The sequence below is a fragment of the Corvus hawaiiensis genome, chromosome 21, assembly GCF_020740725.1.
Source record: "Corvus hawaiiensis isolate bCorHaw1 chromosome 21, bCorHaw1.pri.cur, whole genome shotgun sequence".
NCBI classification, from domain to species: domain Eukaryota; kingdom Metazoa; phylum Chordata; class Aves; order Passeriformes; family Corvidae; genus Corvus; species Corvus hawaiiensis.
The window spans coordinates 1640762-1665501 of record NC_063233.1 but is presented as its reverse complement, the minus strand read 5'-3'; the positions used below and the strand labels follow the sequence as shown (position 1 = coordinate 1665501).

At 40.7% G+C, this 24740-nt stretch overlaps 1 protein-coding gene across 2 annotated transcripts in view; it reads left to right on the top strand.

The window, feature by feature from the left end:
* Window positions 1–24740, top strand: part of RABGAP1 (RAB GTPase activating protein 1) — a 62918-nt gene that overhangs the window by 3630 nt on the left and 34548 nt on the right. Inside the window, exons 2-13 of one of the 2 annotated variants that reach the window (XM_048325604.1) lie at window positions 2846–3047; window positions 7928–8162; window positions 8580–8784; window positions 9378–9552; window positions 9857–10014; window positions 10860–10970; window positions 11634–11700; window positions 12696–12798; window positions 13973–14142; window positions 16735–16909; window positions 17537–17630; window positions 20453–20603. In XM_048325604.1, coding sequence (XP_048181561.1) covers window positions 2898–3047; window positions 7928–8162; window positions 8580–8784; window positions 9378–9552; window positions 9857–10014; window positions 10860–10970; window positions 11634–11700; window positions 12696–12798; window positions 13973–14142; window positions 16735–16909; window positions 17537–17630; window positions 20453–20603 — 1794 coding nt within the window. In that variant the 5' untranslated portion in view covers window positions 2846–2897. The remainder of the gene's footprint in view (window positions 1–2845; window positions 3048–7927; window positions 8163–8579; window positions 8785–9377; window positions 9553–9856; window positions 10015–10859; window positions 10971–11633; window positions 11701–12695; window positions 12799–13972; window positions 14143–16734; window positions 16910–17536; window positions 17631–20452; window positions 20604–24740) is intronic. The other variant, XM_048325605.1, reaches the window with a different exon arrangement.

The window sequence follows — 24740 nt, the reverse complement described above, 5'->3', positions numbered from 1 at the left end:
TTTAAGTAAAATTGAAAGCAGTGACCCAAGAGCCAGCCGTGTTGACTTTCTCATTTTGCAGCTCTTTCTAATAGTTCGTTGTGTGAGGAGAGGCCAGAACACCCATTTAATTACACAGATGAGCAAGGAAAGTCAGGTTGGTAGAAGTTTGCCTCTTCTTATGTGTTTTACCCAGACACTCTCTCTCCCGTGGAGGTGTAAAGACACCTTCAGGCAGCACACTGCATTATTGTGGTGTAGTTTTGTGTCAGGAGCTAAACTGTGCTGAATTCAAAAGCTCATATTCTATTTATGATGAAACAAACCAAAGCCCCTTACCCTGTAAGGGATGAGACACTGGCTTTCTGAAGAACATCAAAACTTGAGCTCTGTGCTTGGCTGAGGTCTTTTGTCCTAAGCTGTGAGAGCAGAAACATTTGGGTCTGAGATGAGTTGCAGGTATTCCTAAAGAGCACTGTCACTGCTGCTGTTTGTTCTTGGGGTTTGATTCCGGAGCAGTCATAAGCCACAAGTAATTGCTCTGCTGGTCTTTGATGTGTGCCCTTCTAGGCTGGCCCTTATTTTAATGGGCATGGAGGCTTTCTGGTGGGGATTCTGTCATTGTGAGCTTTCTGATTCAGGTAAAATGATCCATGTGGTAATCTATACGGAACAACGTGATGGCACAGAACAGAGGAAATTAAATCCATGCAAAGCAAAATGTGAGGATATAGAAAATTTTGTTAACTTCAGGCAATATTTTATATTCGAAGACTACTTTTGCACCTCGAGTGCTTGAACATTAATCCAGTGAACCTCTGTGGCTGATTCTAGCACAGTTGGGTATCTGAGCTTTGCTTGCTGCTACATCACTGACAAAAGCTTCTCTCAGTCACCTGCTCCACTGTCCTTTCCTCTGCTCTCCTATCTTGTGCAATTTCATGAGACTTCTGCTCACTGTTAGACTGGCAAAGTTGGGCTGATTGGGACGTCCTGGTGTTGCAATTCTGTATTGTGACACTGCTGTGGGGTTAGGCTGGGCCAGCTGTGCCCCAAGATCCGCATGGGGTTTGTTTACTGTCTGCGCCAGACGTGGAGTGTGGAAGAGCACGGGATGCTTGTTATTTAATTGTAGGTAATGTTGGTGAAAGGTGTTGGATTGAAAGACTTGGGAAATAGGTGAAATTAGCACTTCAAGACAGACACACTATACTAAAATAAAGTGCTAAATTGATCCTTGCCTGGATGATCTTTACAGCTGCTTGTGATCAAAGCCTGCTCCTCTACTCCTGCTGTCAGTGTGGAAGATGAGTTCGCTCTGTTTGAATGAAAACAGTAAAGCCAAAGGGATATTTAGTGTTTGATGCTTATTTTTAGTCTGTGTTTCAAGATCTTTGATTTAGGTATTTTCAGAGATCTGTGTGTTGTATAGGTGGTGCAATAGGGAACTTCTATAGAAACGTTTTAATACGAATTCTTTAAACAAAAGCATCTTTAAGAACTCTGCCTTACCTTTAAGATACATGTGAGTAATACCAGATAGACACATACAGTGTGTAAAACTTCTCAAAATACCTTAATTTCCCAGTGAGTAATTCTCACTGAAAGTCAGTGGATCTTAAAATGAGTTTGAAAAGGGTATGTAAGTACCACACATGATTTTGAAAATGAAACCAAATAACCAGAGGTGTGTTGTCATTCATGGACAAACCACATCTATTCTTCCTCTTACACTCTGCTTCAGTTGTCCTCTGAAACATGTTCCAGGACCATGAAGTGACTGGATTGGTAGTTGGTTAGAAGTTGTCCTCCTAGCAGACTTCATGTTGTGTTGGTGGCTGTGGGGAGAAGGGCATTGATAGGAATAAAAGCAGGCTTTGCTATTTTTGGTGCATTGTTCCTGGTTCAGGCAGGAATGCGATGAGCTGTGCCTGTGGCTGTGCCAGGTCTCTCCGTTGTTTGGCTGCACTGTTGGAAGCCAGGTTGGGACGGTGCTTCCAGGTTGGAAGGCAGAACTTGAGGCTGAAAAGTTTGGTCATGCTTGGGAGTTTGTAAAGACCTGAGCCATTGAGATAAGGGTATATTTGGGTTTCTGGGAAATTTAATCACCCATTTTTATCATGGCAGTCTGTTTTGAGCCATGGATTCTGGGAATCTGTGCAGTAGAGTTCAAGGTGTGCAGCTGAACTTCACCTTTTGTTCCTTTCTTCAAATGCCTCTCAGTGCCAGTTCTAGCTTTTTAAAATCCTCTGTTGGCTCTGCTTCTCAGTACTGATCCAGCCTACGCTGTTCTTCCTGCTTCTTGGAAGTCTTTGCTTTTATTGCTCCTTATAGTACAGAAGATTCAGCATAGATTCATAAAATGCTGTATGTCCCAAGGTTTCAGAGCAACCTTATGACAAAATATCAGGAGTTAAGTCAAACTCTTGTCTGGGGGAAAAGAATGTGACTGCAGCCTACAGTGAGCTCTGACAGATAAAAGTAATTTTTGCATGAGCATAGGTGAAGGCAGGTATTAACTGAAGGAAGTATTGTGCTGGCCTCAATTGTCAGCAAGTGTAGTGTATGTTCCAGGGCCCTGTTTTGTGTGATGTGTAGAAAGTGGTGACTGACATAACCATGAGATACTGCAAAGAGATTTATTAACTTCCCTTTTGTGAGCTGTGGAAACCAGTGCTGTAATAGCATGTGCTGCTTAGCAAAATGGAGGCAGGACTGTGAGTGTGCACTGAGAGAGGAGTTGGAGCTTGGTTGTGCTGTCAGATGAGTTAGTTTTTATAATTAATCAGCAGGTTTCTGAAAAGAAACATTTGAGCATTTTAGCATGGAGTTTTATATAAGTATTTTTATGATTTTTGTTTTTCAGGCGTTTATAACATATTTAATCTCATTCATGAATCGAACTTCCTTTTTAAGTCATGGATGACAAGGCTTCTGTTGGAAAAATCAGTGTCTCTTCAGACTCGGTATCCACTCTTAACAGTGAAGATTTTGTCTTGGTTTCCAGGCAAGGGGATGAAACACCATCTACAAATAATGGTAGTGATGATGAAAAAACAGGACTGAAGGTAAGAACCAATAACCTGAGTTTGTTCCCTGTTCTTCTATATCAAACTAACCATAGAGAGCTTAAAGAGGGACTTCTTTATTGTGGAAAACTTGACAGAAGGGAGAACTTATTCAAGAACCAGTTTTGTCAGTAATTTCTTCATTGCTGATGTTAGAGGTGGTAATTAGGTTTCGAGTAAGAGCTCTCTCCATCACTAGCTGTGGGTTTTTTCCCCACTTTGGAGAATCCTTCCTGAAGTGCTTAGGATGAAACAGACTGATTGTCAAGAAAGTGGAACTGTGATTTTATCACAGCTTTCAGGTGGAAAGCAATATTAGCATACGTGGATTTGACCTGATCTGTTAATTCAAAGTTACATTGAAGTTTTCCCCAATGTGAAATGTTCTCTTTAAGAAACGTAGAAGTGTAGTTATAACTAACACCTTGGCATGAATCAGAGAACACGAGCGCTGTGTGAAAGGCTTGTGAGAATTGGAAGGGCACTGACATCTTCTCACTTGTAAAAGTGCTGTTCTGAAAAGAGACCCTTGTCACCCTCTACTTCTTTTATTTTTCTTTTGCTACTTAAAGCAACTTTCATCCCAATTTGTATTTCAGCAGCTTTTAAGAAAAGTGGCACAAGTAAGGTAATCACTCCAAATTCCATCACTTTAATGTGTTGAAAACTGGATCTTTCCTAGAGTGAGACAGGTTAGTGTGTTCTTTGTGAGAGGTGGAAAGAGATATTCCACCATTAGAAGGACCTGATGTCTGTCTACAGCTGCATCTATATCTTTAAAGATGATGAGAAATCTGTGTTCTGCCTGTTGAACTGGGTGCTCCTCTTTTCTTTTGCAGTAGTTGTAACAGAGACTTTATTGAACATTTCTTGATGCTTTTGCTCATCTTGCTTTTACCTCCCAACTGCTTTGTTTTTCTTGTGTTCCTTTGAGTCCTGGGCAAGACATGCCATTATAGTGGCTCTTTTCTTTTGTACAAGACTTCAAATTAATTCTGTTAGTTAAGAGTCTCAAGACTGATCTTTTGCTTAACCTGGCAAAAAAAGTTCACTTACGTTTTGTGGTTGTTGCAGAAGATGTCACTTCACAGCATAGAATAGTCTAAAAAATGTGAACATTTCTTAAGCACTGAGCCTGGTGGTCTGTGAAACCTGCTGAAAGGCTGTAGCTTGTCTTTCTCGATGCTGCAAATACCAGCAGCATCAAGATCGGTATCAGCATCAATATGTAGGAATTCAGAGTAATCTCATAGTGGTGCTTACCTTGAGAATGCTTCTGTGGCAGTGTCTGTAACCAGCTCCTGAAGCACTGTTTGAGATCCCAGGAGACAGACACTGTCAACCAGATTCTCCATTCCATCCTGTCATCCCCAACGAAAATTTGGAAGCATGAAATGCCATAGCCTGCAACACTTCTTGCCCCACATGGGAGCTATTTGTATCACTGTGTGCTTCCAAAGTGGTTTATAAAATGCTGGCTACAGGTGTGCTGTTTCTCTTGATGAGGAAGGAAGTACACGAGCTCTGCTGCCTCCTGATCATCAGTTGTAAGATAAAGTTATGCTGTTCCCTGATTTGGCACTGAATGCCACAGAGCTTTGCAGGTCTTAAAGATAAGCTTCTTTATGAATTTGGTGCCCGGACTGAGCACAAGCCTTGAACAAAGTAATTCACCTTGAGCCTTTCAGTATTCTAGCATGGAGAGCATGTGCTGTTGGTTATTGGCTGCAATCTGAGTGATTAATGGGAGTTTTATACCTTAAACAAGCACTCAGTGTGCAGTCTAAATTCTCCCATAGAGGGACCTTCCTGTTAAGCTCCTTCCTTCTGGTTAAGGAAGAGAAAACTTGTAGCAGAAGAAATGGGAAGACTTTTTACCTAAGCTCTTAGGGACAAAAATGTGGGTATTTTGGTATTGTTCTACAAGAAAAGAGACATTCTGCCATGGCCTATGGCTTTGTTCTTGGTATTTTTTTTCCTCGGCTTGCAAATAGCCATTCAGTTGCCAGTGAAGTGGAGTAGTGGAGGTTGTCAGAGGTGTGTTAAAAGTGTTGTCGCTGTGATATCCGAAAGTGTTTCAGTAGTGCATGAAAAATTAATGTTAACAGTACAGCATGAGAACTGAGGTTATGTATTTCATAGGAACAAATGAGATTTTTTTTTCAGGCAGAAGCAATTGCTTTGGTACTTAAAACTAAGTTAATTCGTATGTGTCAAACCCTCTTTCTTTGACGTGCCGTGTAAGAAAAGCAAAATATCAGTTCAGGTTTTTGTTTGAGCAGGTGTCTCTTTCTGGTGTTCTGTTTCTTTAGAAAAGCAGTTTGAGGATGTTTCATTTGCTAATGAGCACAGTCTGAGGATGGTGCTGGAAGTTCAGGTTTGTGTTTGCTGAATGTGACAGGCTCTGAAATTTGTACATCGGGCCTAAGGCTCTTCTTTCAAGATTGCTGATAATGCTGTAGTTCTAAGTAATAGTGCTGTAGATTGAGTTAACTTAAGTTTTTGTTTGGCACTTCTTTTCTTCCTCAAGTCCAGACAGAGAAATATTTCTTTTGAATGTAATTAGGAACTGTATTTTTATTCAGTGGGTCATAATTCATAATTGTGTTTTTGCTTTTTGTCAGTGCTGAAACACTTGGTTCAGTTTAAAAAGGGGTTGTCAGTGAATGTTTTCCAGAAATACAGTTTGCCGACTGTCTCTGCTTTCCAGTATTGTTCCTGTGTCTGCTTGTGCCCACTAGCAGTGGGACTGGACTGGATTTAGGAAAGCTTCTGGAGCACACTGTAGAGCAGGAGTTCTTGAACTCCCCGGCTCAGCGAGACCTCTCCCAGCAGAGGCTGGCAGCACATGCATCAGGAGAAGGGAACAGATCACAGTTCTGATAAATCCCCTGGTGTGGTAAAGGAAGTTTGCTACCTCCTAGTTAAAGGTTAAGTAAAGTCAGTTTTCGGTTTTGTGAGAAATGGAGAAAGTCCTGATTAGGGTAATGGTTTCTTTGCTCAGCCTCAAGCATCTATCAGGTGCACCTGTGTATCGTTCCCTTCTGCGCTTGGTGCTGCCCCACGCTGTCAGGCTGGCTCTGGTTTTTGGGCTGCAGCAAGGCTTCAGGCACGTTTACACCTTCATGTGCCCTGTTCCCATGATGTGGGGAATCCATATGGTTGCATAAGAGGCTTTGATTAACATGAAATGAACCTTGGTTTGTGTTTTAGGCCTCGGTTTTGCAGGCAGCTGGTTTGTTGCACTTGATTTTTGGGGCTATGAGAACAGTAGGGCTCCTCTAGTCCAAAAGTGTGGTTACTGTGCCTTTTAAAATTCTTTTTGAGGGTAATCTGGGCTGAGAAGGAAAGCTTTCTTGGAGAAATTAGTTTAAGTTGCTTTTTAAATGAGGGTTTTGATTATGGTGTTTTAGAATATCTGTGAGATTGTGGTTTTTTATTTTTGCATGCCTGTTTTCTGTAAACAACTTGAATTTGTGTTTTACCTGTCACTACTATTTTTAGGAAATTTTATTTTCAAGATCATGTTTTATAGCTATAACATCTAGATGTGTTATTCATACTGATTATTTTACCAAATACAGTAGTTCACAGTTCAGGTTTTTTGTCTCCATACAGTAAAGTAACATCTTCCATCATCATCATCTTTCTGATGAATGCCTGCAAAGACCTGAATAATAAACTTGATGCTTAAAAGCCTTCTGCCTTTGATGACCCCATGCTTGTGCAAGATTTTTTGTTGTTCTCACAATGAATCACACAAATTAATACTAAAATTGTTGGGAGGAAAATGGAAATCTTTGGATTTCTGTAACTAGTTACAGGTTACAGATGCCTATGTGGGTGTACAGCTGAGTTACCCTGTCCTGCTTCTGGCAGGTGATCACAGCACAGGAGTGTATTTTAATCTGTACAAAAAGTGACATTCTGTTTGCATTAATTTCAAGAGTATAAATGTCTCCTGTTGTTGTTGTTGTTTAGATTCTGTAGCAAAACAGTCACTAGGTTATTACTTTTTGGGGGAGTTGCATAATTTGGATTTTATTAGCTGGCATGTAGCATCTTAAAGCAGTCAGTTTACAGAGAGGTAAGGATATGGAAGTGCTCCTAGGGTTGAGTTTTGGTGTCAGGAGTAATAACCAGCAGCAGCCAAAGTGTTGGCATCTTTTGCTGATGGCATCTGGTAAATACTCTGTAAACTTGGTCACTTCCCTATTAATTGCAGAGGAATGGACAAAGAGCTTCCTTAGAAGCAGTATCTGAGGGTTTCCTGAAATGAATGCCTTGGTTTCCTTTCCACTTTAGGACCTCATTTCACACTGCTGAGGTGGCTTCATGCTTTCATGTTGATTTCAATGAGCTCAAAGTCAGGCTGCAGCTGAGCACTAGGAAACAAAGCAATGCTGTTACTGCTCCTCAGTGTGACGGCATAAGCTTGTTCCAGATGCTTCTCGTCTGTGAAACCTTGCTGTCTTGCCCATGAACCACGTAACATATTTAATTATATTTGTCCCTTTCTGGTACTAATCTGAGGATTGTTATAGTCCATACTGTGGGCATCTGTAAGTTTCTCTGTCATAAGCTGGTCTTTGTAGTTGGTGATTAAAGACTAGTTTGAAAGTAATCTCCTTGCTTTTTCCAATGCTAGAAAATTCCTGCTTTGAGCTTGTAGATTTGTTAAAGCAGGGAGGATATAATCCATGCTGGTGAGCATGGATTTGCACACTGCAGTTTGTGTTTATGGTTGTAACTGGGTTAAAGTGGTTAACTGGTGCTTTGGCTGGTAAATAAAAAGCCATATGAATGACCCTGAGGGGTGATTTTTGTTGTTTGAACAGTCTATTTCTTTTTTTTTTGTGTTCCAACTCTGTGGCTCTTAGATTGTGGGGAATGGAAGCGAACAGCAGCTGCAGCGGGAGCTCGAAGACGTGCTGATGGATCCACCCATGGAAGATCAGTCCAGTGACCGGGACCATGGAGAAGAAGTTAGAACTGATGGAGATGGGGAAGAACCTGTTGTCCTTGAAGCTTCAGCATCCTCTACCATTAACCCAGTGTCGGTGGCAGGACTCCAGAAACCAGATATGAGCTTGCCAGTGAAACCATCCCAGGGAGGTTAGGAAAAAAAAAGGGGGGGGATGCCTGGTAGTATCTTATGAGCTTGTTTTTTTGTGGGGAAAGTGAAGAGAATTTAGGTACAGGTGTGGCCACCAGCCTTTCCCCATGTCTCACATTATAGTCACTTAGTGCAGTAAGTTCCAGGTTATGTATGTGATGCGAGAGTTAATATCTGCTGAACTGGCCTCTCTTCTGAAAACACTGCTATACCAGCCTTGAGATGTGTGCACAAATATTCAGCTTACTTGCCTGGCTGTATAAAATATTAGTACAGGGCTTGCAGTATTTTGAGCTGGCCTGACTTTTCTGTTCCTAGCCTCTTTTGTCTTTTATTCAGTGGCAGGTCAGTCTCTGACACTTCACTTGCGGGTGCCTTACCTTGTTTCTCACGTTCCCCCTCGTGTCCCGCCCTAGACTGTGAGGATTTGAGCCCGTTCACGCCCGTGACAGATGAGGACAGCGTGGTGTTCAGCAAGCTCACGTACCTGGGCTGTGCCTCGGTGAACGCCCCGCGCAGCGAGGTGGAGGCCCTGCGGATGATGTCCATCCTGCGCGGCCAGTGCCAGATCTCCCTGGACGTCACCCTGTCGGTGCCGAACGTCTCTGAAGGGACTGTGAGGTACGGAGCTCGCTCGGGTGCTCTGTGCCTCTGCATTTCATCTTCGTTCCTTTGGAAAGCAAACAAGCTGATGGTTTGCCTGGCAGGAGACTTGAGCAACTTGATTTTTGTTTAGTGAGAGAAGTGGATTTTATAGACATCTGTGAAAAGTGATCCTTTGAATCTATTTACCAAACACTCTACCAAGAAGCCCTATGATGATCCAAGCTGTCCCCAAAGCCATAGTGGGATTGGTTATTGATGAGGACTTTGGAAATAGCCTGGAAAGTAGTTTGTAGAGCTGGAAATTGTCTGATACATGACGCTTAACACTGCCAAATATTCGTGTAACTTTCTGAAGAGTAATCCCTGAAAACCATGGGGAAATTACTGGTGACAATGTCTGTGGCATTGTACTTTTTTGTGCTGTTCAATTTAAACAATCGTTATTGTGGTCAAGCTTTGCAGTAAATGACAGTCAGGAGCTAGATTTTGTGGTGTACTTTCTCTAGCAGGAATGAAATTGTTAAAGCTTGCAAGTTAATGTCTGGCTGAAATAATTCTTCTAAAGGTGCAAGCTTGCTTTTCTTTCCTCCCTCTCTCTATTTTAACAGACTTTTAGATCCTCAGACAAACACAGAAATAGCAAATTATCCAATCTATAAAATCCTTTTCTGTGTACGAGGGCACGATGGGACCCCCGAAAGTGATTGTTTTGCTTTCACTGAAAGCCACTACAATGCAGAACTCTTCAGGATTCATGTCTTCCGATGTGAAATCCAAGAGGCTGTAAGTGCAAATTTTTTATCAAATCATAATTGTGTACATGTAAATGTTATTACTGAATTTAAAGTGAAGTATTTCAGGCACTTTGGAAGTAATGTAATCCATCCATTTTGGCTTTTTTCTACTCCAAGTTAAGATAATTATAGAAACCTCAGTTATGGGATAAGAATGCATGGTTAACAGTTTATCCTAAGAAGTGCAGAAAAACAGTTCATTAGATGCTAAAACGGAATTGTTTTCTACAATTCGTTGTAAATTAGTGAAAATCCAGGTAGGTTTCAGCTGATGGTGTGCACTCTGGCTGCAGGTGAGCCGGATCCTGTACAGCTTTGCCACTGCCTTCCGGCGCTCTGCCAAACAGACCCCGCTCTCAGCCACTGCCACCCCCCAGACTCCAGACAGTGACATCTTCACCTTCTCCGTGTCCCTGGAAATCAAAGAAGATGATGGGAAAGGTTATTTCAGGTAGAGAGTCATCTTGCATGCAGCATATGGTTCTGCTGGAAAGTGAGTGAATAGGGACTGTGAGGCTGAGGTGGTCCCTAAATTGCCTCCTTGAAAGTTTCCTGTTACAGTTTAAATGAATCCCAGACATAAATAATTTTGGGAAGTAATACAGTGACAACCCTCTGGACTATGTAATCTTGGTTGTTGAACTGAACATGGTGCTACCTGCGATGTGCTTTTTCTATTTTGTTTTTTTCTATTGTCTTTAAGTCCTTTTCATTGCCTTTTAAGTTGTGCTCAGCAAAATTGCTGCTAAAGCTGAAAGTGCATCATTGTGACTGTGCTGCTGGGAATATTGGTGCTGGGACTTCAGTGTGTGCATTGGCACTGAAGTGTAGTTTTAGGTTTTTCCACTCTTTTTGCAGCATTTAGAAGGGCCTCTCCTAAGAAAAAAAAGGAGGGAAATAGTCTAAGGGTTGGTGCCCTCCTTGGCTCATTGGTGTCATGTACCTCAGCAGCCACGTCCCTTGTGAGATGCAAGCAATATGCAGTTGCTTATAGGAAATACTGTATGTTACATGGAGAAACAGTATTTAGAAACTGGTGAAATGCTGCTGGAAGTCTCACAATACTGACCCCTACAATATAAGCCCACAGTTTTTGTTTTGTAAACTGTGTCGTTGGTTTTCACCTACATCTGTTGCCATTTCTTTCATGTTACTGATTGCAGCATGCAAGGAAGAAAGGTTTTGAGTGCTTTGGTGTAAGGAACTGCACCAGTGTCTGATGCTGGGTTTGGTATATGCAAGGAATGCAGATAAATGATCCCCTGAGATATTTTTTCCTTTCCTGGTGAATAACAGTGCAGTTCCCAAAGACAAGGATAGGCAATGCTTCAAACTCCGCCAAGGGATTGATAAGAAGATAGTGATTTATGTGCAACAGACAACGAATAAAGAACTTGCTATTGAAAGGTAATTTCATCAATTTTTAAAAGATTCTTTGTCTGTTTAATGTTTGTATTTTGCCTCTGAGGCAGCAGGTTAGTAATTGTTCTGTGGATGCTCCATTTGTGTGATTTAGTGCCACACTTCTCTTGAGTGTGGTAAACCAGAGGATGAAGTGGGACATACCTGTGTGGGCCAAAAGTCCTTGTGAAAAGGCCAAAATGAAATCATAAAAGAGGTCCTTGTGCTTCATTTGATCCTTGTCCCTACTGAAGGGTAAATTCTATACAAATATGTCTAAAAAGAAAAAAAAAAAACCCACCAAAGGAAGGGCAGAAGACTGCGGGCCAAGTGTTGCTGTGGTATAAGGAACCCTTGTTAGCAGTGACTTTATTACATTGTTCTTTAAAACAAAGGTAGTGGAACAATTTCCAGGCTGCTGTAAGCCGGGTTAAAGCATATTGTAAATATGCTTCTGAAATCTTGCTCAACATTTTTGATGTTGGCTTGACATTGTTTTGCTGGACATGATTGATGCTGCTTTCAAATGTCAAGGTTTGTTGGTGTTTGTCAGAGGATTCATGGGCTGTTTGTGGTGTATGACAGCAAATACTTAGATAAGAAATGTTAATGGTTTGTTTATGAGCATGTCTAATTTTTGCAGTTAAATTTTTTTGCCTGGCTTTGCAGATGTTTTGGCCTTCTCCTTAGCCGTGGGAAAGACGTTCGGAGTGGCGACATGCACCTTTTGGATTTGGTAAGGATCTTTCTTCCCAAAATTCAGTAAGAATTTTGATTATGATTGTGCATGATCTCAGGATAGACAGAAAAGACGCTTTTGCAGTTGTTGATGGGAATTGATGCTGTAGGTTCCACTGCTCAGGGTGGGGCTCTACGCAGTTGAGTTGAGTCCCCGCCTCTGCTGCTCAGTTAGAAGGTGACCTGGTGCTTGGTCAAGGGGCTTGCCCAATTTTACAGTCAGTCATGACTGTTCTCATTCAGAGGCCTGAAATAAGAGACATGGAACCGTATTTTTACACATGCTGAATATTAAAGCACTGTGCTTTGAACATGGAAAGTTATGCAGCATAGTTGTCACTGTGAGAATCGAGGCCTGAGAGGCTTCAAATATAACTCTGAGAGCTAGTGGGTGCTTTGTTCTCATGACTCGCTTTTCTCTCTATAAAGTAATGATAGAGATCATTTGACTTCACAAGTGTGAAGTGACAACAAATTTGCTAGTATTTATGCAGTACATAGTGAGTACTCAAAAAGGTTTAATACTACATGAATAATTTTGCTTTTTACCAGGCTTTGGATTGCCCAGAAAATAAGGTTGTTGGGAAGACAGACAAGCTGAACGTTAGATAAAGACTTGGTTCTTAATGGCTGAATAACATGTTACTGGCTGTGATCTCACCTACATCTCTGTGAGCTGAAAGTTGCTGTCAAATGGCCATCTCCAAAACTATTGGTCATGCCATGTACTAATAGAATAATTGGTATTACAATACCAATTGTAATAATTGGTATTACAATAGTATTAATTGGCCTTTCTCTGTTATCAGCATGGAGACCAAGGATTGCAGGGGAACTCTGTTATTTCCTTCAGAGATGATCTCTCCTACAGACTCTGTCACATGGACTTGCCCTTCCCTTGCCAGTGCAGTAGCTCTTCTATGGGGCTGGCACCACATAATGTAGAGGTTTCTTTAATTGAAATAAAGATATATAAACTTACCTTGTTTCCAGGAGTCCATGGGTAAAAGTTCTGATGGGAAATCATACGTGATCACTGGGAGCTGGAATCAAAAGTCTCCACACTTCCAGTTTGTAAATGAAGAAACACCAAAAGGTATGAATGTTGCCAGGTGTTTTCCCTAGGCAGCGAAATTACTTCCAGAGTGGACATTGGATCAATTCTCTTTTCTTTTCCGATGAATCCCACAAAAAGACTTTCACGGGATGGGGTATATTGTCAGAAAGTAGGGCGCTAAATGCCACATAAAATCTGAAAAAGACAACTAAAACCAAACTGTGTTCAGTAATACCTTGTAGGAACTGTGTCCTAGTAGGAGGCTCTGCAGCTGTGGGACCGGATGCAGGTACTGGAGCTTTTTAAGAATCCCACTGAGAATTGCACTAAATGACTTTTGCAGGTACTTGCTTTGCTCAGTGTCTTGTGGTCAGTTCAGATTTTTCCAAACCCAAGTTTTTATTTAAAACAGAAGGATTGCTATACCTGAGGAAATGAAAGTAAACCACGCCCAATTGTCATCCAAAAATAGCTGATATTGCATTGCTCTCTCAAGTCCTGAAAGACATCTGTCATTACTACTTTTAAGATGTCAGCTGAATTATCATCTTTTCAATCTCTTGTCACTGTTGTGTGCCAAAGGTTGGGAAGTTAATGGGAATTGACTGGGCAAAGTCATAAAAGTCAGCTGCTGGGCACAATCTGGTGCTGGAGTGAATGCCATCCTGCCTGAAGGACACAATTTATCATTCCCTGCCAGAGAGCTCTCATAGGTTGCTGAGCCCTGTTGCCTTCTTTTGGAACATCAGAGTGTGTAGTCAAATCTTCAGAATGTCATAGCTGAGATGGTCTTAAATGCCTTTAATATCATGGTATTAAACAGTTAAGTTACTTCTAAAACCAAGGAAGAATTGAAGTGTAATTAGGCTGGGTGGCCAGAGATCTGCACTGTGCAGTTAAGTGCAGAGATCCTCTATAACGTTTAATGAAGGTATTGGATACATTTCAGTGGGATTTGAAAAAGCAGACATTTTATTCTCTTTAACAAGATCTTTTTCTTGGCTTGAAGGCTGCAGTTTCCTTTCTCTCTAGCGGATAGTGCATAGTGATCTGATTTTCCTATTTTGAGACTTCTTGAGATGTTAAATTAGGGGGAAAATCGATTCTGAAAAGGAAAGTTTCCTTTTTTCTTCCATGTTACTAGGAAAGGGGTTAGGGAATATTTTATTTGAAATATTTCTTTTCATACTATGGCTTCATTTTCTCTCTCTAGATAAAGTGTTGTTCATGACCACTGCTGTGGATTTGGTGATAACTGAGGTGCAGGAACCCGTTCGATTCATTCTGGAGACTAAAGTCAGAGTTTGCTCGCCTAATGAGAGGTTGTTCTGGCCCTTCAGCAAAAGGAGCTCAACTGAAAATTTTTTCTTAAAATTGAAACAGGTAATGTGTTAAAAATAAAGGAATAAAAATGACAATTAATGGGCTGTTTCTCCCTATGATTGCTAAAACTTTTACTAATGTTCATAATGCAACATTTTCCTCCTGAATCGAAGAGGTAAAATAAATGCACTTAACTTTTAGAAGAGCTGCCCTTTATTATGCTGATTGTTGCTGGCTATCTGCAGTTCCCATGAAGAGCCTGAAATAGCTTTTTTGGTAGCTTTGATGAGTCTGTGAAGTTACAGAGAGGCTTATGGATTTTCCAGCCAAACCACAGCAAGAAAAGGAACAGAGGATTTATCTGCAAACTGGGTCTATGCTGAGACTTGCTGCCATAAGGGGATAGAGGGGTAATTTTAATTAAAAAATTAAAATTAAGGGTTAAGAGGAAAAAAAAAGTCCTTACTGTAATCCTGGTGATATGGTATCTAATATATCACTAAACTTATTTTATCATACAAATTTAACATTTCTTTAAATTTTTTTTTAGATGAGCAAACATCCATATGAAATTCCAAAGGAAATTATTTTTTGTCAAAAGTCTATTTTCCCCTTCTGCATGGTTGGAAACAGATTTCACACATACCCCCAATTTGCCCTGGGGGAAAAAAATCCAAGCAACCACAAAAAATCCCTAGAACTTGTTAAAAATTTTTACTGTCTTTTCCAACTTACTTTCTTACCCATCTACTAAAAATGGAAGGATTATTTCTGTCCAGGATATTCACAATAACAGTACAAGGCAATAACTTAGTCTCAAAATAAGGCTGGTAAGTTGAAGGTCCAAGTCACTAAAGAGATCATGTACTTGAAGTAGCTGCTGTTCTTCTGCTCTAGATATTATTGTTCTGAAATGAAACTCTTGTTTAAAGAAATGGAAATGTATAGAAGCAAATAACAATGTGGATGTACGTGCTCTCTCAAGGCTTAGTAATTCTGGGTGTGGTCCAAAAAGAAAGCAGTGTTGGGAGTCCTGATTTCTTGATGTGTTCTTATTTTAAGAGGTTTTGAGTTAAGCAAGAGGCCTTTCTTCCTTCTTTTTTACACTTGTCTTTAAGTGCTAACAGAGAATAGCATCTAGGTAGTAACAAAGATGAAGTTCACCAAGGATTCTTTTTCTGTGTAAAAAAACTCCTTTCCTTCAAAATTGAAGGTGGAAAACTTCTTCATGGATGAGCTCAGCCTTTTTATTTAGAATATTTTTGAGGTGGAACATGGAGATGTTGAACAGTAGAGGCTGTTGGGCTATAAATATTCTACAGCCTCCAAAAGGTGCCTTTTCTGTGTGGCAGTTTAGAGGAAGCTTATCTTACTGAGCTAATTCTGTATCTTTTGTCTTACCAAATTCACAGGCATTGTGACTTATCTTGGCCAATTCTCTTTTTCCACAGATGCTGTCAGGTTATCCAACTTCCAGTGTTTACTAATGGAAGGTTATCAAAACTCGTAGTGGAAGCAACAGATATAGAATGTACTGCCTGATAAGCCTGGAAGGGAAACCTGTTTCTGTGGAGTCATGATTAGCCTATTAAAAATACAGCTGTGTAGAATTGGCTTATCTTACTTTGGCAGTGTTTCTTTATTCGGAAATGGTGAAAGCAGAGGGATTTTATTTGCTTCGATTACATTTAGTGATTTAGTAATTTTTAGTTTTGATGCATTTCTCTTCATTTTTAGTGCTCCAAAGGATAAAATTGAGCACTGGGAGCTTAGTGTGGAGTATAATTATAAATCTCACTTCCCTCTTTCATTCACCTTTTCTTTTCTGCTCTATATTTTTATTCAGTTAGGAAAAAAATTCTAAATCCTTAAAATTTTAGAACCACTTTACAAAGAAAAATCCTTCTTTAAAGGAAAGGAAGGTACCAAAGCATTGAAAATTATGGGGAAACAGGGCCACAGAGTAGACTTTGGGACTCAGCAATTTGTGTTCCTGCAGCAGTGTATACACAGAGTTGGAAGCTTTGCTGAAGACCATTGCCATGGGAAAATCATGGAATCCCAGACTGGTTTGGTTTGGAAGGGTACCTTAAAGCTCATCTTGTTCAAATAAATGTGAACAAAATTTTTAAGACTACTTTTGCCACCATCAGTATCCCCAAAAACTTTATCTTTTTTAAACTCTTTTTAGAAGTTCTATTTGAAGAGTAATTTGACATAATTTTAAAGGTTTTGCTCCTGTTTAAATAAATGCAGCATGTTTAAATAAAGGCAACATCACTTCATACTGAGGAACCTTCATCTCTTAGACCACAGATGCATTTATAGCTTTAAAAATCAGTGCATTTGTGTCCAGTCCGTTTATGGTTGGAAAGATGAGTTTCCTGTGGATGGCAGATCCAAATGACAGTTCTGCTTGTGACAGACACTTTGTGCCTCTGGGTGCAGCATGCTTCCTGCACATTTCAGGGCATCAGAAGCACTGATAGCCTGCACCTTGCATTAAGTGTGTTCCAGGTGTGAACATTTCTCACTGTAGAATGGGGTGGAAGTTGTTCCTCAGCTCTCCTATTCCAGAAAGAGAAGGCAGAGCCTTAGGAAGTGATCTGGCATTTGTGTAGCTTCCTCAGTAAAATGAAACTCCTTTCCTAGATAAAGCAAAAGGACAGGAAGAACAACTCGGACACGTTGTATGAGGTCGTGTGCCTGGAGAGTGAGTCGGAGAGGGAGAGAAGGAAAACCACAGCCAGCCCCTCTCTCCGCCTGCCGCAGTCGGGGTCTCAAGGCTCCATGATCCCATCTCCTCCAGAAGATGATGAAGAGGAAGGTAAGAAGCTCCTGTGCTTTGTGGACTTTGAGAAAGGGCAGTTGGTAAATAACATGGTTATAAAAGATGCAGGATCCTTTCCAGTCAGAATCTGCCTGACTGATGGGTTCTTTTTGCTGGAATACTGCAAGGTTCAATACCCGGTGTCCCAGCATTCCTGGTTAGCCTCTCCCTCCTCTGGCACTTCAGTGTTCCTGCTTTTCTTAGCCCAGGCCTCCTGTGTGGTGTATTTGGGACAGTGTGAAAAAGGGCTCCTGAAAACTGGGGATTATCATGTAGCTTCTGCCCCTTCCTGAGCATTTGTGAACAGATTTGAGAGCAGAAAGGAGAAGCTGGTGTTATTTGGAAGTGTCAGCAGGCAGCGTTTTAGTGCAGAGGAGAGTCAGACATCTGTGAGAGATGAAATTGTACCAGGACCTGCCCAGCTTGAAACTTAATGCTTTTTCAAGAACTTTTTTCTGCTTTTAAAAAATTCTTTTAAACCAAACCATGACCACTTCTGAGTGTAGAAACATCTGGCCTTCCATCCAAGCTGAAATGGAGATAACTTGGGTTTCTGCTTTTCCACTTTTCCTGCTGGCCTTCCTTGTGGCCTTGGCTGAAGTGTCCCTTCTGTTCTCTTGGCAGACAATGATGAACCACTCTTAAGTGGTTCTGGAGATGTTTCCAAAGAGTGTGCAGAAAAAATTCTTGAGACGTGGGGAGAGCTGCTGTCCAAGTGGTAAGTAGCAAAATCACATTCTGAAAATTACAATTCTGAGTATTCTCATTCTGTTTGCTCCTTCTGCTTGGAGTTTTTTATTTCCAGAGGCCATTGGAGATAAGATTAGTATGAATTTAGTCCTCTATCCATCCCCACAACACCCGTTATTCTCTGGCTTGATGTTTTCTGATTTCTTTAGAGGGTGTTCTAAATATTTTAATTTTTGAGTGCATGCTTAATGTATAGAAATTCCCTTATGCTGTGTCTTTAGTTCGTTCTGTCTTAAAATGAATATTCTACTTATCTTCAGGTTCCTTGGGATTTTGTTAAAGGAAAATCTAAACTAAGCAGTATAAAGAAGATGCAGCTCTTGCTTTGTCTTTTTGTACAGATCACTTCCATTCCTCTTTGTAATTCTGACTGAGTTCACAGCCAATTTTTCCTGCAGCTGTCATATCTTAGTGACTGTAGCTTAAGAATATGGGAGATTTGGACTTGGATGGAGAAGATGTTTTTCCTCCCTAAATCTAAAGGAAGGCTCCAGAGCCTGCCAAGAAGGAAGTACATGAGCTCTGCTGTTTTCTCCCTGGAAAATGTCAGTGTACGAGAAGACTGTTTCTTGACAGTCCAATTGCTAATGCAACACCATCCTCCTTTGATGAGGGATCTTTTATTCATCTTGAAGTAGCCTGAGCAGTTCTAAAGTGATGCTGATTGTTGCAAAATTCAGGGGTTGTAGGACTCCAGGACAGGGATTTTGTTAGGTTTTAATTTTTCCCCACAAAGTGGTGTGATGGGCAGCATGAGCCTGAGCTCAAACAGGTTTCGTTTTGACTCTGGCTTTAGTTGTGGCCTTTTGCTTCCTAAAGTCAGTGAGAGCAGGGCAAGGGCTGTACAGCAGGTCAGGGGTTGAATGGGGTATTGGGTCTAAGGAGCAGGACAGCAGAGATTGGACTCAGTCATGCAGCTTAGTTGAGAAAAAGCATTGATGTGACCACTTAGTAAGGAATCTCTTTAAGATCGTAATTATTTAGTATTTTCTGCAGTTATTGCTTATTTGAATAAGTATGTCTCCTTCCAATTTGGTTTTGCACTAAATGGAAACATTTGTAAGAGGGGAAAGCTGTGGTAAAATGATGCATAATCCCTTTTCCCTCTCCTAGATTTGGAGAAACATCTTTCCCAGATGAGCTCTGTGCATCTGCTGCTGTGAGAACGTTTCTTTCAACTTGAATTTTTTTGTAATTCTTCCAAGGGCTCAGAGATAATTAAGCCACCTGACTCCCATTGGAAATGTTTTGGCAGCTCTAAGAGGATATGAAATGCTTCTGTGCTAATGCTGGCAACAACTTTAATATGTGTTAAAGGGCTTTCCTTCTTAACTAAAAACGCGTATTTGGAAGCAATGATCCTCCAGCTTTTAACATAAGAGGATTGAAAATCATAAAAATCAGACTTCAGGTAGTTTCATGCTAGTTTTTTAGAATTGTGTAATTAGATTTGTATAGTAATTAAATATTTGGTATTTTATGATACCAAAGAATATTTGGCTGATGTTTCATAACTGCTGAGTCACACAATTTTCTCATTTCAAAAATAGTTTGGAAGAACCCAGTAGTGTGTAGTTTTTATTCTACAGCCTTCCAATGACTGTTTTCATTGGAACTGCTGTTGTACTTCCTCTGATCTGAGATTGAGGCAAAGCAGTTTTATAGGCCTTTACAAAAATGTTGGCTATTTTATATATAGGAAGTATTTTATATAAATATACTTACATATTATAAAAGCATAATAAATGCTCTATAAATATATGTCTATAGGTATGACTATGTATTGATATAAACGTAACTACTATATAAACTTCAGTTAGTTGATTTATTTTAGAGAAAGCACAGTGAAGGAGGACATGATGGTCCTGGGTTCTGTGCAGTAAATACTGATTTAAATGTCTGCATTGCGAGTCTCTAGGTTATTGTGTCAGAACACTGTAGACTGGAGAAAGGCAATAGGGAGTCCCAGTCTGTGTAAATTACCATCCACATATCTGTTAGAGTGTTACAAACATTAATAAATGCCAGTTTATTAAGAACTTAATGCGACTGATGTGACACAAGTTCATTTTTTTTGTCTGGCTTTGTCTGTCAATTCTCTTGATCATTCTATCCAGAAGTTTGTTTTTGAGTAACTGCAGAAAAATGGTAATTTCTATGATTTAAGGCCTGTGTCTTTTGGGGATTTTTATATATAAGCCACAAATGAGCTGTTCAGGTTAACTTGCTGTAAGTGCATAAATTATATGTAGGTTTAGTTTTTACAACTTGCAGTGCTGTAATTTATGAGCTGTCAGTGGTCTTGCTGGAAAGAGCTGTTCAGTTGGGGCTGGCTGGTGCAGTGGAGGCTGCTCTAATGCAGGGATGTAAGTTAGATAACCATGAGAGGTGACTTTTAGAGCTCTGTCTGACTCGTCTGTCCTCCTTCCCTCCCCGAGAAGGTCATCTTCCTGCTGGGCTGTGGGCAGCTGAGCAGTGTAGGCTTCTGCAAACCGCTCATTTTGGGGTAGTTTGAACTTGGAATTTCCACATTGTGCCCTCTGTCCTCTAGTATTTGATGGAGTGTTTTGTTTGTTGAATGTTTTAAATATATATGTATGTATACAAATTTAATGGGAATCGAGAAAATAGTTTGGGAAGTAGTTCTCCAAATGTTATTTATTTTTCAAAACTTGAATTTCACTTGGACATCTGGACTGCCTTGCAGTTGTGCCACGTGTGATGCTCCACACGGGTATGTGTGGTTGGTTGTTGCTGCTGGGTGCGGTAACTGAGCCCTCCCCTCTGCAGGCACCTGAACCTGAGCGTGCGGCCCAAGACGCTGTCGGCGCTGGTGCGGAGCGGAGTCCCCGAGGCGCTGCGGGGGGAGGTGTGGCAGCTGCTGGCAGGGTGTCACAACAACGACCACCTCGTGGAGAAGTACAGGATCCTCATCACAAAGGTACCGTGGCTTTCTTCAGCTCTTTTCCCCTCCATTTCTGAAAGAATGGAAACACAGTGGCTTCGAGTATGTGCCCTCCTGCCTGAGGGTCCGTGAGTGTGCCTGAGTGTATCAATGAGTGACCATGATTCAATCCTCCAACAAAAACCCTAACAGAGAGCTGCTGGTAGCATTACGCTGCTTCTTTTTTACGAGTTCTGAGTTAGTTTGTAAAAAATAAGCATCCTATTAATTGCTTTCATAATGGACAGATTGATTTTCTTTGCTTGTTTGGTTTTTCTGAATGGAGGCTGAATTTTTTTGTATTGTCTGTGTTTATGATAAAAATCCAACACTAGTAGAAATTGCAGCCTTTTTTGATAGCAAGAAAACAGAACAATGTGGATGTTTTTGCACTAGACAGCAGTTTTGTGACTTTTCATTTTGAATGCTGATCTCGGTAAGGTAGGAAAAGGATATAAGAATTGTGTGTACAGACATCATCCAGTGGTTCTCAAAGTTTGAGTAACAAATGGGTCACAAAATGAAATGTCGCTTTCTTATCCAGAAAACGGATGTGTTAATTTGGATTTGACCATTATCTGTATAGCTACATTGGATTTTATTGCATTCATCAAACATGCAAGTCTAGAAGGACTGTATTAGAAATTATTCATGATGCAGCATTAGTACAAATATAACAGAAATTAATTATTCACCAGTTAAAAAGCAAAACAAGTGAATCAGCCTTTGTATATCTATATTCTGATGGCACAGATTCACAAGGAGCAATTAAAGACCTTATTCTGAGGGCAAGAGGGCTTCTGAAATTAAACTCAGTTTCTGCTGGAATCATGCAGGAAGGATCCTACGTGATGTGAATGAATCATGTTAGATCAGCTAAAAATGTTCTGCCATAAGTGTTTTCATATACTTAGTGAATACAGAAAAAACTTGATCTGAATTCCTTAATATTGGTTTATGCATTGTAGAGCTGTAACTTGGATTTCATGGTGAATAAATCATATAAGTAATGTGGAGGTTGAGTGCTCTGGCAAGGAGTGATCACAGCTATGCTGTTGTGTTATTTTAATTGCCTGGTGAGTAGCTGTCAGCCTCACTTGTTTCTCTGTTTCAGTGTTTTGGTATCAGAATGCAAAAGATAATGTCTTTGTGGCACAGTTGGTGACACGTTCTGCTACTATCTTTGTCAGCTGGAAGGGGATAGTGTAACATTTCATTTTTAAACCTGTGAAACCTTTCCACTCGTTTTCATTTGGCTGAGACAAAGAAAGTAACCTGCATCTCATGTGTTGCAAGCATCTCTGGAGTCCAAGTACAGGGGAGAGTAGGCTGGTCCAACACTGTGTTCTGCAGCAAAAGCACTGGCTATACCTGCAGTGGTCGTTCAGCACGGAAACCAATTAAGAAATTAAAGAGAATGGGTCCTGATTGACCATTTTCAGACCCTGCTGTAGTCCCATGAGGTCTGTAGTATATCCACCAGCATGCTGCCATAGCCAGCTCAAGCAAATGAAAATGAGGTTTCCCTAATCTGGAAGTGCCATATTAGCCCAGTGCCATGGCTGTTTGTTTTGTTGTGACTTAAGTATGGAAACAGGCCGGAACTGTTTCTGTAGAAGGGACAGAGGTTGGTGCTTGAGAACAGGAGGGTGTGCTTGGTTCACAGGGGAATTGGGATTTCTTCAGTCTGCAGGCAGTGGAAAAAGTGTAAGGTTTTAAATAGGGTTATCTCTCAGTGGGTGTGTGGAGGTACTAAAGAGGAGGACAGGCAGAAAATGCAAGGGTTGTTTGGGAGGCTGAGGAGAACATGAATGCAAGGCACAGCAAGGTATCGTTTGCAGACCCTTTGTATATAGTCTGTGCCAAGAGTATAATAATGCTGGGCTGGTCTTTGGCCTTAAATTTTTGTTTTCATGCCTTTCTTAGGCATGAAATTTGATAATTTTGGAGTTCTAATGTGACTAATTCTTACTGCTCTTAAAATAGCAGCTCAGTTACAGTCAGTATGCAGCAATGCATACGAGTAAATGTTCCTGGGAAAAAAAATTGTTAATTGTATGAAGACAAGGGTCCATTACCTTGCTTTACCATCTTCATAATACTTTGCTGTGTTTTGCGTGTCACTAATGCCAATTCTTCTCTGGCAAGCCTACAGTTTATTTGCATTACCATGCCTTGAAGGGGGTTTATGTGAGAATAACTGCTGTGGTGTAGTGCAGGAGCACAAGGAGTCTGTGTAAAACCTATACCCTGGAATGTGAGCAGGAGATGCAGGAAACCCGTGTGAGTGCTCATAATGCAGTTCCCTTTCTCTCTTCATGTTGACCTCTATTCCTGTAGCTGCATTTGATTTCTGCCAGGCTTTTCACGGCCCCGTGTGGCAGCACAGTCCCAAATTAATAAGGATCTGTGTTGACAGCTGTTTCAAAACCTTCTGGCCCATTTCAGGGCTTTTTTTTTTTTCCCTCGTGCACAGGATGTTGGATGCAGCGCCCCAGGATTTCTTCTGGTGTTCGCTTTCCTGGGCAGGCTCAGGGAGTCTCTGGTTTTTGCTTTCCTTTGCAAATTAACTGCTGCAAGGACAGTTTTTTGTTTGCTGTTCAGTTGTGGCTACTGAAGGATTGAAAAGGAAATGCCTCCTGTTGTGCTCTACCATGCAGGAGAGCTGTGTCTAGCTCTCTTCTTGAATGTGACTTAAAAATGGCATTGAAAATGTGCTTCAAGGTGTGCTTGTTGTGTTCTAGTCATCATGACAGCATTTATTAATTATTTGCTCCGATTTTCTTTGCCACACACTGGCTGGGGTTTTGTCCTCCTTGCTTTTGTTATTGCAGGAAGGTTGAAGTTTCACCATCGTGGTGCTTCCACAAATTACTTTTGAGAATTTGCACGCCATCTGTGTGCAATAATAAAGCTTTTAGCAACTCCAGATTGTCATGCTGGTGGTGGGGAGTGTGGATGAAAGCCAGCCCAGTGAATTAAGGTCATGTCCCTACTGGGGACAGAAAGCAAGCTCTAGGTAAAACGATCTAGACAATCCCTGGGAGAGGCATCTGGTGCTGGTAGCACTTTGGCAATCACAGTTATGGCTGTTAATCTTCAGGCTTCCAGCCACTGAAAGGTAGCAGAAGACACATGGGGACTCACTCCAGGTATGAACGGACACCTGCAGGAAAAATACTGCATGTTCTTGACAGGCATAGGTGGATGGAAGGTGGTGTTGAGTAGAAAGCGCGTAAAGCGAGCCAGACAGGCTAAAAAAGATAAATAATCATGATACCAAGCAAAAGAGACAACAGCCACTTCTCAGACAAATTTTAGAAAGGATTAACACAACTACTGAATCTCTCAGTGGAGAAGTTCTTCATAATAGCAGCATTAAAAACCTGACATTTACAATATTGAGGAGAAAATAAAAAGCTTTTGGATATAGGTCTGTGTGGGAGGAAGTAATGTCGAAAGGAAAAAAACCATGAACTGTTGTACCAGATAAATACACTATATTAAGAAAATTACAACATGAGAGGGACATCTTGTGGCACAAACAAAATAAAAAATTATAGTCCAGTGTCAGGAGGAGTATCCTGGAATGTTACCCCGGGGTCACCATTTCTGGGAGAAATCCCAGACCTGGTAAGAGATTAATTTGTTCCAGTCTTTCTTATAGCAGGACTCCTGCTACCCACTTTCTCATCTTCCCACCTTTTTGTCTCCATGAAATGAGGATTATAGAACACAGATGTTCTACCAAATATACTCGTCTGTCTCAGTGCAAATGATGCTAGTTTTTAATGAAGAAATAGATTAAAATGTCACTACCGTTATTTGACTGAATGTGTTGTCATCGATAGCATAAAATGTGACAGAACCTTAGCTGTGGGTGGTTAACACTTATTTTCCACTTGTATCACAATCACATTTCCATATGTTCCTATAAATTAAGAAGAATACATTGAATTTTCAGGAGTACAGAGGGCCATGACTGTGTACAATCAACTGAAATGGAACCTACCATGCATCTGTGCATCACAGTGTGAGATGGTGTAGCCTTGTCAGTGTGCCTGAACTTCAAGATCCCTTGTTTGATTAGTTTGGATCACATGGTGATAAAAGTTTAATTATCTTTTACAAGCA